The following is a 13,352-nucleotide window of genomic DNA, read 5'->3' on the forward strand; positions in this document are numbered from 1 at the left end:
TACAGCATTGTCTTTTCAAAAGAAGTGTGAAATTCATGGAGTTCTATATTTCAATTATGTAATTTTAGGATGGATGCGTCAGTCCCACACAGCAGTTCATGAATAACAGGAAAACAGCACAACATAAAATAAGCTCACATGTTTGTATGTTAAAGTAAAAAACAGAGGTGAAACATGTCACGCTCAGCGAAATAAGGAGCATAATACTGTGCAGGAGAGAAGAAAAAACGAGAAAGAAAGAAGAAAACAGGGTCTTGAATCAAAGCCAATCACTTCAAGGGCCTGAACTTGGCCACTGATTTCTCTGAAAAATGTTATTATACACACATGGAGGAAAAAGCAGCGCTGGTTTAAAAAAAAAAAAAAGGGAGGAGGAGGGCATGTAAAGAAACAGACTCTGAGGTGAAGAGAAATAAAATTGATGAAGCAATGAATGTGAAGTTATGAGAAAAAACTGCTGGGTGGAGTTACAGCCTCCACACCCAAGTGACCTGTTTCCAAATAATCAGCAAGAAAAAAAAAAGATTAAGTCCCTGAGAACAAGAGCAGTTTTCACACTCTAGCACACAAAGAGAAGGACCGGCTCAGAGATGAGAGGGTTGGCCGCATTGTACTGCCCCACTTAAATCTTACTTTCAATTCACTAAATGTGTTATTTGACTTGGCAAAGGAGCTGGTATGTCCCATGGAGCAGCAGGGAGTCTTACCAGGACTTTGCCAAGTTTGCTGCAGCCCTGCTGAACAGCCTTCGCCTTGGCTAGCTGGTGACCTTAGACTTAGTGGGTGGTTTGACTCAGTGGTGAAGAAAGAAGGGGGGGAGCTTGGAGAAGGGAACAAATAAAGAATAAGCATAACCTCTAGTGGTTGAAGTCCAGCTTTTAATTTTAAAACTCTCCTCGTGAGCCCTTACCAAGGAGGAAAAAGAGAAGAGGAAAGAAAATGTTTCAAGGAAAAAAAGAGAAAGAAGAAGAGATAATTCCTAACATGGAGTAGAGAGGAGAGACAGCGTCTAACACTCAAAAGTCCAAGCTTACAGTAGTTAACACTAGCCTGGCCCTGGGATCTGTTGGTATAATGCGACCAGCAGGAATGGAAAATATTTTTTGTTTGCCTTGTGAACGATGGAAATAAAGACCACGAGAATAACTTGGTAGTATATACGGCTATGCGAAACCAAAATAATGCAAAGTTATTAGAGAAGTGGAAAAATCCAATAAAACCTCTCAGTGATTGGCCTAAGACAGAAAACCTATTATTTCACTTTTCTAAAACAATAAATCAGTGGTTATTATGGGAACTTGTCAACTGAAATTACTTTCTAAACTCATAAGCTATATATTCAACACAAGCAATTAAAGTTGGATACAGCTGATCCCACGTTTGGCTTTAAGACACGCAAACAATAAACTGCTTCAGCTAAATAAAACATGGCTTTACATTTCTGAGATACGTGCCAATCCCAGTGAAAACATAATATATTACTTTCCATTTTGTACAGTGCAGCTTACAAAATTCTTTGTGTTCTCCGTTAGCCCAAATTTCATCGTAGCTTTCCATGAAATAAAAGATGATGTGATCATGTGTTGTTTCATTTGCAGCATAGTTCAGTATGAGGTCAGAAGTACATAAAAACACTCACTATAAGCCGCTCAATTAAACTTGACATTCTATGTTAATGGCTCCATTTGCGCAGCGTCTGCCAGCGATTCATGCCACTATGTTTGAGAGGTCCAGACTCAGGGGAGGACAACTCACGACAACCCTAAAAAAGGAGCCATCCACGGTTGCCAACATGATAAACCCGTGGGGAGGAGCCCCAGACACCCTGCTCCATGAAATACTCATCCTAGAAAACAAGTCTTACCATCTTAAACTCAAAGGAATTTGAAAGATGAGGCACCACACACCATCCTCCCCATGGCCCACATTGGGAAAACAGAAGAGAAACATGGAGACAGAGAGAGATGTTGTGAGGAGGACAGGAAGAGAGGATGAGGAATTATGCCAGGGTCTGAAGATTCATTTTGAGGTTGGATTTAGAGAAATGGTGTCTGGCAGCATGAGCAGGGTCAAGCCCTGCAGGCCCGGAGCACAAGCAGCCATCTTTGGCAGTCACTCCTTCGGTGCAGGGAGGGGTGGTGGGGGTGAGGGGGATGCTTTACAAGGTACATCAGTCTGCTGGGACCCACCATTTCCTCTTTCCCACTGTTGCACTAATGCAACTTCTATTTTTCTTTCATCGAGTTTATCTTTGATCAGAAATATATTGCTGAGTCGACGAGCAGTGTAAACATCCACATAATTTGGAGCAGAAATCATTACTTCCTGTGGTTATATTTACTATTAGGATGATGATACTCAGAAGGGAATTGCTAATCAAGGCATCAGATGGTGTACGGTGTCGCCCCACAAGCGTGGACAGCTCCTCCCCCTTCCTCCCCGTTCTTGTGAATATTTTTGGAAGGTGAAGGATCAACCTTGGATTCGGTCATTTTCAATAAACAAGGGAATTCAAATAATCATTGTGACATATTTCGCTCTCTCCCTCCATTTCTTTGTCGCTTTCTCGCTCACACATACGCAGTGCATTCCCCCTCGACGGGGCCTCCTGCACGGGAAACGTAGACGAGCCATGAAAGGCATACGGTGTTGATCCAGCCGATAAGCTAACCAATTGGGTTCATTTATCAAGGAAAACCTTTGCTCAAATGTGATCCCTGTGTGTGATGGAAAGCCTTCTGACAACTCCATCCCATCCACGTCTCTGTGGTTCTTGGCGTGGTCGCCTTGCAGAAACCCTAGCAGTGTTATTACAGATCTTTAGTGGCCTACAACAGGACATTAGTTAAAACAAATATGTAAATCTGGGTAAGAGAGACTATGTGGAGAGTCTGAATGATATATGCCACATAAAAGTACGTCTAGGAAGACAGAGAAATGACCTTAACTGTCTTCACGTTGCAAAACCCAGCTTGATGTGATACATTAAAGAAAACCAGTGGCTGATCAGACAGACACAGAGACAGTAAATAGAACCCATCTGTAGTGGGTTTCTGTCTCTCTCTCTTCTGTACAAGCTGAAACCCAATACTCATATCAGATCTGAATTCTATGCAGCGATAATAGCTGAATATTCATTTTGGTGCAAGCGGAAGACAAACATTCCCGTCCTTAATGACATCTCCTGGGAGGAAGTTCATTACACAAGGTTGTTACGCAACAAAACCCTGTCACTTTGAGAGGTCAGGGGAGGTTCACACTGCTAACATTAGCGCAAAACCCAGTGGCAACTAGGTTAGTGACACTTCCTGCATGAATTAACAACTCTAAAAGAACTGGGATACAAGTAACATCAGTTCTCCAGGTAGACATCATAAGACTTCACTACACTGGCCTACTTTAATCAGGCAGCAACAAAGCATCATGAAAACACATGAAGAGTTTCTGCAGGTTCGAGCAGAAAAGGTGCAGTAAATACTGTATCTGAGCATGTCAATCACTCAAATCAATGACTGATTATGTCCTACTGTTTGGTTCAATACACAAAGAGTATTTTATCCTTAAGTGGTGATCCAAACAATCAGAGGTTTAGCAGTAGTTGCTGTAATGTTTTATGATGACAAAAAGTTGAAATTGGCTGTTTCTGTCTTTGTATTCACAGTTTTTCTTCCATTGGTCCTCAACAATGTGCTGATGCAACAAATTACATCACTTCCTGCACTGTAGAAGAAGCAATTAAACAGTGTTTCTGAGGGATCAGCTCAAGCGTGAGGTTTCGTGAACTGGTTTTAGTTAAATCGCTACTCTGTGATATCAATTAGTGCTTCTTACTGGTGCCGTGAAAAACACGTTTTACTATACGAACACGTTGAAGATAGTTACTTTACAGAGCATTCAATCTGCATTTTAAGTCATTCTGGGGATTAACAGTGTAATTAATGTCATATATTTCAGGGGGTTGTGATCTGTATTCGTTTATGTGCACGTACGCCAAATCTGTGTTTGTGCGTGTTTCTGGATTTCATGGAGAATGCAATGGATGTCAAAAACAGTCAGCGTATGGAAGGAAGAAATGAGCAAAAAATTCTAATAAGGCTTGTCGAAGCATCTCACACAGTAACAGGCATGTGTACTGTATGTATGTGCTACTGATAGAAGGTGTGTGAGTGTGTGCGCTGTGTGTCTGTGGGTGTGTGTCTCTGGGAAAACACTGTAGCAGTAGTTGCACACTGTTCTGTGCACTGATTGATGGTTGCTGTCCATGCAGGCCTACATTTTTGAGTGGATTGGCATCATAGCACATAAGCAAACACAAGATGGAAGACTGTGGAACTCTCCACTACAAAGAATAGCAAGACTCTCTGCGCCGCATACACACACACTGCAGGGAAACACACACTCACACACACACACCACACCCACAGATCCACTTCCCCACCTCCAGCGCTTGAAGATCTACCTGCCAGCTGCTGCCAGTCGCAGGGAAAGATGGGCTTTGTTGGTTTTGTGAAGCCCACCGACAAGACCCCCCTGGAGACTGCAGGTCTCCAGCAGCACAAGCCTCAGCCTTATCCACTCCGCCGCACAGGCAATCTGTTTTCTATATTGCCAGCCTGTATCACTGTACTATGCACTATAGAACAGCAATTGAGCAGGAAATTAAGTTAGGGGATCGGTATTTGGCGGAGGAGAACGAGCTGGTGTGGTCTTCCCTCTCCACATACAAGGATCATTAAATATCACACGAGTTTCTTGATAAATTTCCTCTTCTCGTCTCTCTGCTGTTCCCATCAACTCACTATCCTCTTCATCCTCTCTTGTCTTTTCTTTCTTCCTCAATTTCCCTCTCATCTGCCCGTTTCACTCTCGCCTTGCTGTATTTGTAGAGTGTATGAAACAAAACATCCTAATGGATGTTTGAACAGCTTGAGATGTGTCGGCCTGGGAACTACCTCCCTGTGACAGGGAGCTCTGGCAGGGAATTGAGACCACTACAAGGGGAAAATAGGGGACATATTTCTTTCTTTTCCTCTTTGTTTATTTCTTTTCCTCTCTCTGGGTCCTTCTCTCCAGTCCCCCCTCCCTCCTCTGTCTATTTTCTCTCATTATTTCTCTGTACATACAAACAGAGGACAGAGTCGAAGCTTTTTTTGGATTAGCAGATGTGGAGAATCCCTTTTTTTGCCCTGTTGTCCTTCCTCTTCTTCTTTTTTCTCTCTGTCCTCTTCTGCCTTTCACCTACACTTCTTACCCTTCACTGATTTCAGCGAGAAACTGTGCGAATGTAAGAAGTTAGTGAGTAAAGGAAAAGGAGAGAGCGAGCTGGGTCAGGACATCACTATTCAAAACTGTAATACTTGACTTTCATTGGAGCTGTGGCAGCTCTGGTGAGACAAATGAACATGAGCGTGTGCGCGTGCACACACACACATACATACACAACCACACACACAAGGTTTTTTTTTTTTTTTTTACTCCTGTGTGAATTCTCGGTTTTATTTTCTAGCACAAAAGTGGACTTTTTGTTTCTTTTATTAACTTCTTAATCATAAACCTCATTATGAAACTAATAATTAACTTATATTTCAAATTACTTTTAGGTTAATTTTGGGTGTTCAAATGGCCCAGATCTCAACTTATTAATGAAATGTATATTCATAGAGGACATTGATTCCATTGCCTCCTCTTCACACTTTGCATGTTTGAGTGGACTTCAGTGGTCACCAGCCCATTATGTGCTGGACACATTTAGAAAATTTATTGTCCACGTTTAAAAGCTCTGACCAGACCACCTAAAAATACTTATATTTGATTTCTTCTACATCTAATGAGGCTTGCGATTACAAAATATTTTTCCCCATGTGAAGATGTGACTCATATGGAAACGGTTATCTCCGATCAGTGACAGACATTTTGAGTTTCTGGCTAAGAACAATGTTTTTACACAGACCTGAAAGCAGACGCTGGCCCTTTGAACACACCCAGAGAAACAGCAGCAGGCACAGAAACACACTTACCAGGACAAAGAGCTCTTACCACTGCAATTTAAGGTCAATCAGTAGTGCTGACAGCTAAATTAACAAGTGCTACAAGCACCATTACCTTTGGCTCCTGACTGTGTAACAATGGATAGATATACCAATATGCTGTCAGACAGATAATCAAATAAATCAATATCTATAAATAAGCGAGTGAAAAGGAAAAATATATATTGCTCTGGAGGTAGATTTATGACCACCACTGACCACTTGGAACACACGCGGCACTCCAGGCCTGTGCGGTGGTCAGGTTAGTGTGAGGCAGTCGCAGAGATAAGGCGCCAAACAGGTCTAAATCCCTCCTGAAGCGGTCTTGATGGACAGACAGGCCACCATTAACAATGCGGTGGCTTGTGAGAGCAGCAGCTGATGGAAAGATACCCTGGCATTTGCTGTGTTAAGAAGTGGCCCTTAAAGATTTCACACTTCCAATTTCTTTGAATTATCTGCCATCTCCAGCCTGTCACTCAGCCTGACAATCTCAGATTCATGCTCACTGAGGCACCAGGCTGGTTATTGACAAAGCAATCCGCCGTGATACAGCAAAGCCTGATAAAACATTAGTCAAACAACACGGCGTGCAACTCGAGACCCACCTCACACACGCTTGGATGCTCACACTCTTTGTTTGCCTTTTTTTCTATCTAAATACATTTTTATTCATGTCCAACAAAATACACCGAACACAGTTTATTGAGTATAGTTTTAGCGCGGTGCAGCTCAGGATCGTTGAACATGACACTGGGCTCAGGTGTGTCAAAAACTTTTTGATCTCTGCCATGTATCACCACTTGCTAGAGTGTAGCATACAGAGCAGAATAGATTTGTTAAGGTCCACCTAAGGCAGCGATGACAGCCAATGCTGTTGTGACACTGAACAGACTGCTTATCAGATCTTTAATGGTTTGATTCGCTTGCTGCTCCAGACAGGCCATGATAGAAATATCACAACATCTCCATTACCCTCAGCATTCAGCACATAGTGCACAGCCTGTGCTTTCTATGAATTATTAAAAGCAGACAGATTACGCTGCAAGGCTGGAAGTCTGGAGGCATGCTACAGATGCTGCTGAGCAAAACGGTAACATCAGAAGTGTGTTTTTGTTCTTTTTTGTTGGGGGGGAAGGGGCTTTTTTTTTAAGAGATCTGCAACAGATTAGACGGGGTGGCCGGTTGGATAGGTGTGTGGGTACGTGGATGAGAAAAAGGAAACAGCGGGTGGGGTTTGGACGTGAGTGTGTGTTGCAAAGGATGATGGGGGTGAAGGGCATAGTGTCAGGGCTTGTCTGACATGTGGCCTGGTGGGTTGGCTGGATGGTTGGTTTGCGGTCTAGATGGCTGGTTGGGTACAGCCCAGCTCAAGCCTGGCAACTCTCTCTCTTTCTCTCTCTCTCTCCCTCCCTGGAGTGACGGGCTGAGACATTAAGACAGGCGTTTTAATTAACTGTGCCACTCTTCCACCTGCTGCCCTCAATATGCTCCGGCCCAGGCAAGCTGTCTCTCATACCACTGACTCTCTTGCTCTCTTTTAGCTCCATCTTTCCAATCTCTCTATCATTTTTCTGCTCTTTTCCATTTCTCTCTCCTTTTCTTTCCAATTTTCAAATCTCACCCTCCATCACTGTGACTTGCTCTCCCTAACCTCTCTTTTCTATCCCCTGTGCATCCCTCCGCAGTTTGACCCTAATAAATGAAGACTCATACCAATAGATAAGGCGATTCCATGAGGCTCACATGACAGAATTAGCCAATTTCTTTTTTGAACTTGGAGAGAATTAATTTCTACATGTGTCCTGTTCTACTGACCCTCTAACTACCCCACACACATACACACACACGCGCACACACGCACACACACACACATACAGTGCACACACACTCTCACGCTCTTCAAATCTATCTGGTAATTCAGTTCTGCCCGACACTCATCAGGCTATTCATTAAGGCCTGATTGAAGATGGATATTTCTGTTCCCTCATGACAGAATGGAGCTAGGGATCAAGCCGGGGACATTACAGGATTCAGAGGAGCAAATGTAACACACAGCAGCTTGTGCGTGTGTGTGTGTGTGTACGCTTGGACATGTCTGTGTGAATGCATGCTCGTAAATGTTTGTATTAATATGTGTAAATGTATGCCTGGCTGTTTAAGAATCTCATTTAGTGCTTTGACTCCTATAGTTTAATCATTTAGATCATAAATTGAGAATTAATTCAAACAGAACGGAGCAACAAATGATCCACTTTTAGCACTCTACTTAAATTGTATTACACTTTTAATGGGGTTAATAATAGACAGCATTAGCAACACAGGAAAACGACTCTACAAAGTGTTGTATTAAAAGGATTAATGTCCTCCCTTCAGAATTAAAGCCAGGTCTTGGAGATACAGCTAACACTAACAAATGGCCCAGCTCTGGCTCCATGATGGGGCCTCAGTTGAAACCATAGTACAGTAAGAAGACAGCAACTGGGGCCAATATATCAGCCGGGCAGACGGGGAGCATTCATCTGCTCTGTGAGAAGAAGTGACTTTGAAGTTCTCTGCAGTGGGGTGAAATAGCCGCCATGGCCTCAACCTCTGTGTTTATGTAGCCGTACTAGCCCTGGGAGAGCTCTTAATGAATGATGTGGATAGATGGACAGCACAGCTAAAAGCACACACTCACACGTCTGTGTGAGGGCCAAGACACACACCAAGGATTTACACATACTTTATGTTGAGGTCGTGGACATGTCGGCGTGTACGCTACATCTGCATGTACGGTGAACTGAACAACGCATGTACCAGCAGGCAAAAGTTACTGCTGGATTTAGAAAATGGCTGTGTTATACTGTGTTACACTAACAGATTTTAAACATAAGCAGCGACTGACCTGTTAGAAGCAGGCTATGCCAGCATCCTCCGGCAATGTCCCTCACTGGTGAGCTCGGTCGCGTCACTTCCTCAGGGAGCAGGATGTTCCCCTTCAGGTTCCCACATGCTCGTCCACAGCCCCACTGAAACAACCTGCCGTCACCTGTATGTCGTCAATGAGTAAGAGTTTCCAATATCAGCAAAAAAAAGTGACCATGTGATGAACAAATTAACACACTGTTGTTTCAATGCCATTTCCAAAACGTCATTTCCAAGACAAACAGTGTACGCAAAGACATCATCAGGTAATACAACATTATTTTATATGGTATAAAACAATCTAAAGTGTAAGAGGATGTTTTGGACCCTGCACACTTCCTCCATTAATTGCTAAGTATGACACAGACCTCTAACCCCCTGCAGCTCATCTTGCATCTCTCTCCAGCACGCCCCTAGGAGCATGTTGTCCTTGTTGTGCTGCGGCTGCATGGGGCCTCTGGTGATAAATTATGGATGCAACGCAAAAGCTGTAAAATTTGTTGTATCTTCCATTATCTTCATGTTAAAGGCCACAAAAGCTCTTCAGTGAAGTCAGCCATTAAGAAATGACAGGTATTGCTATCAGGCTTCTTTATAGCCTATTACCTGCAATGACAGCAGCTGCTGCTGCACCACTGTACGGCCTATCACATTATTTGCAGCTAAAGTCAGCTACTGTGTCATTTCGCCTCATTTTCTTGACAGTGCTATCATAAATCCATTGGGCTGCAGGGGAAACTGTCGACTACCTCGATTATCTTCATAGCCTGAATGAATTCTGAAATGTATGTAACAGGCAATGACTGTTATGGATCAGGAGCCAGGGCCATATTCGCGCTAACTCTCCCTCTCTCTCTCCCTCCTTGTCTCTCTCTCTCAGGTGATGTGCCGATCGAGGGCTTGAGGGCTCTGATATTCGCATAAAATTGAGTAAAATAGGTGATTTTTGAGGCACACAGTGACAGCTCATGACTAGTGACGTCAGTTCCATGTCTTAAAGATATTGTCCAGCTGATGCTGGTGCGTTTTATGAAATAGAAAATCTAGCATAATAGGTGAAGGGTTAATGACAGGATCTACTTCTTATATGTTAGAGCATCCTGTATTAAAGAAGGAGAGGACATTGGGTGCACTGTAACATTGGGACAACTACAAATGGCTCCATTTTGACAAAGGCAAATATTTCAATCATCTATTTCATGTTAAACATGTTGACTGTGTATAATAGCAGGCCTGCACGGCGCATTACTCTACCTGTCAGTGCAAGATTATGGTTTGCCCCACAGGTGACCTTTGATACATGGTCCACACATTCCACAAAGTGAGGAACGACCGCATTTTCATTAGAACCAGTGCCAACTTGTCCATAATCATTCTGCCTGTAGGGAGAAGAGTATAAACACATAATTAAAAACATAATTAATTACCTGCAGGCATCATCTTCATAGTGTTTTATCACCTTTTAAACTACATACAACACCAGTTTCATAGCATGAAAATAGTGCACATCTTTCCATTTCTATAGGGTAAAATAAATAATCAAATCAGCTAAACTATTCTAGTGAGCAGCTTCCACTGGGGACCGTGGAACATATGCGTTTCCTCCCATTTCTACGAATCCTCTTTGTGACAATAACGAGACACAGCCCTATCAGAAGTGAAACACCTCACTAACTAATTAGACTCTCAGGCTGCAGTCTGACAAAATAAAAAGAGAAAAGTGCTTGAAGGAAGACTTGCTCTCCCGCAATTTGCATCTGCCACTTTTTGCTGCATCTGTTCCAAGTGCCATTCAATGTTCTCTTCCTCCTTTTGTTGGGAAGTGTTGAGCCCCAACTATTTAAGCTCACCTCCTACCTACCCAGAGCTTTGTTCCTGCTCCTCTGCAGACCAGTAATGAGCCAACCGCCACAAAACCGCTAGGAAATTAATGACTCATTACGGACGGGGCCTAGACCACTCCACAGCCTCTCCTCCTCCCCCGCTCCACCCCACATGCCCGCATGTAATCCTCTCGCTCTCCCTCTTTCTCTCATCCCTTCAGCCCATACAGAAAGACCCCAACACCTCCCTATCAATTAGAGCCTATTACAGGGCTCCCATGCTAGCAGGGCAAAGAAAGAAGGCCTTCACAGCTCAAGAGTGTGTGCAGGAGAGATTGGGAGAGTTGAATGAGGAGCCTTAAGGTGCTCCTTTCACACCCTTGCCCTTATCCATTATGCCAGTCTGTAGAGCCCCCTAGGAGAAACGTGCAGCCCCAAAAAGACTTGGGGATGAAAATAAGTCAAGGGAGGGATTCTTGGTCACACCTTTTCCCTTTTCCTTCTACTCCAGCATCAAATTATATCATAACTAGTCCTCAAGCAACATGGTCACTGTGGTCTTCCTTTAAATGAAGTGTTAGAAAAAGATGACGAGATCTGAATGGTGTGCATTATCATACCATCTGTGTCTGTGTTCGTGGATGTACAGACTGAGGCAGACATTAAGATAAAGCAAATGGTGGACAAGTACCTTTACATGAAAATTCATGTGGTTATTGATTTCTTTTAGTTTCACTCCCTTTTACCCTCCGTTGCATTCCCCCAGGCAATACCTTCACATTCATGGGACTGTTGGTCTTTGTTCAGAGCAAAAAAATACTGTTTTACATTGCCAGCATTTTAGAATATCTTTTCTTTTTTTCCCTGATAGGATATGCATCAGCTTTTCATTCAAGCATGCTATGCTCATTGGCTTTTGAAGCTATGGTGCATTTCAAGGCAATCCCTCTGAGAGTGAATGGGTGAGATCACATGGGTTTGAGGTGGTTTAGAATGGCAAATCCTGCTGAAAGTGTCATTTCCAGTCGGAGACATCAATTTGGTGTGTGAAACAGGGCCCCAGGAGAGCCCGATAGCCTGGGAGATTCCTGACAAGAGCAAAGGGCCTGGGGATCAGCTCATACTCACCTGGATAAGGCAGGAATTTCACAAAGCGCTTCAAATACATGGAGCAAAGTGAGAAAGGAGGACGAGGGGAAGACACATGATAGACAACTTGGATAGAGGTGCAGAGAGAATCTCAAAGGAGAAGACCTCTTTAATACGACTTCCATGGCGTGTGATTAGCCTCTGTATAGCATACAGTAAATACCATTAGACTCATTTATTCCATGAGGTTAAAAAATAAATCACTATTTCTGCTATGAAGAAAAAAATGATGTGCATTAGTAAAGCAAATCCGACTAGACGACGGCTTGTCCTGTTTGACTTTGATACTATTGTATACAGTAGTTGTTGGCATTAGTAAAAAATAGACAAAACAGGAGGTGATCAGTGACCCCATCTGTGGAGGACTGTCAAAGCTCATAAGTATGCTTAATAGGGAGATATTAAAACACTGACATGCACAAATTAAAAATCTAAATTATTGGCAGCATTATTTCTGGCCAAACATTTTGATAACTGTAAAACAGTGTACATAGGCACTGGTATTAACTCTAATATAAAGCCTCAATTAGCTAAAGTGAGAGTAAAATGGCTGATAATTATTGTGCCAGCCCATTAGACTTGTTTTGACACTAAAACCACTTACTGTAAATCACTACACAGGCACATACACAAGCACAGATGCAAATACACACGTGCAGATGTTGAGAGTTTATTCCCGTCATAATGAGGCAGATACTGTACAGGTTGGGTTTTACTTGTTTAGATAAAAAACTAAACACTTCAAACAAGATTTAATAGGGTCTTACCATTACATGAGTAATTTAGAAATCTGTCTGCGGATGGTAAATTTAATGAACTGATAACTCGCACAAAAACAAATACAGGACTAGTTAAAGACGCACGGTTACATATGTTTTCAGCATCATTAAGGTCTCAGTATGAAAACTGATACATAAGTTAATTACAAAGTCATTCAATTTTAGAAGATATAACCTGAGCAAACAAAACAGCTCTGTTGACTCTATTGATTTTGTGAAAATATTATCTATGAAACGGTGAGGAGCACAAAAGCAAGCCAATCGCCTGCTGTACATGCTATACATCTTGGCTAATAATGACACAGACTCCTAAGGAATAAAATCCTTGGAGCCGGCCATGAAAAGTTTAAGATTCAATGCGGTAAAATACAATGTGCCGTAAAATATTAATGTGTGTGGTAAAATTATGCTGGTGGTAATATTTTAGATTGCTGCTGTCTGTAAAAGAGGCATATCTGTATTTATTTACAAGCAGGGATAGTGGATGGGGGGCTTTGTTTGAAGCCCCGTTTATGAATATCGACTCAGGCTCCTAGGTAAGTGGCTATAAATCTGTGAGAGGATCTTTGTAAAGTTCCCTTGGAGGACATAACTTCATGTCTAACCGACTCCTTCCTTCACTTGACTTTTAAACATTTAGATGTAGCCCTGCCAGCTGCATTTAGAGC

At 42.6% G+C, this 13,352-nt stretch overlaps 1 protein-coding gene across 1 annotated transcript in view; it reads right to left on the reverse strand.

The window, feature by feature from the left end:
• LOC143320699 (E3 ISG15--protein ligase Herc6-like) overlaps positions 1-13,352 on the reverse strand; it is a 215,201-nt gene that overhangs the window by 169,759 nt on the left and 32,090 nt on the right. The window contains exons 2-3 of the mRNA XM_076730556.1: positions 10,188-10,312; positions 8,914-9,057 (exon numbers count right to left, since the gene is read on the reverse strand). Coding sequence (XP_076586671.1) covers positions 8,914-9,057; positions 10,188-10,312 — 269 coding nt within the window. The remainder of the gene's footprint in view (positions 1-8,913; positions 9,058-10,187; positions 10,313-13,352) is intronic.

The sequence above is a fragment of the Chaetodon auriga genome, chromosome 5, assembly GCF_051107435.1.
Source record: "Chaetodon auriga isolate fChaAug3 chromosome 5, fChaAug3.hap1, whole genome shotgun sequence".
NCBI lineage: Eukaryota > Metazoa > Chordata > Actinopteri > Chaetodontiformes > Chaetodontidae > Chaetodon > Chaetodon auriga.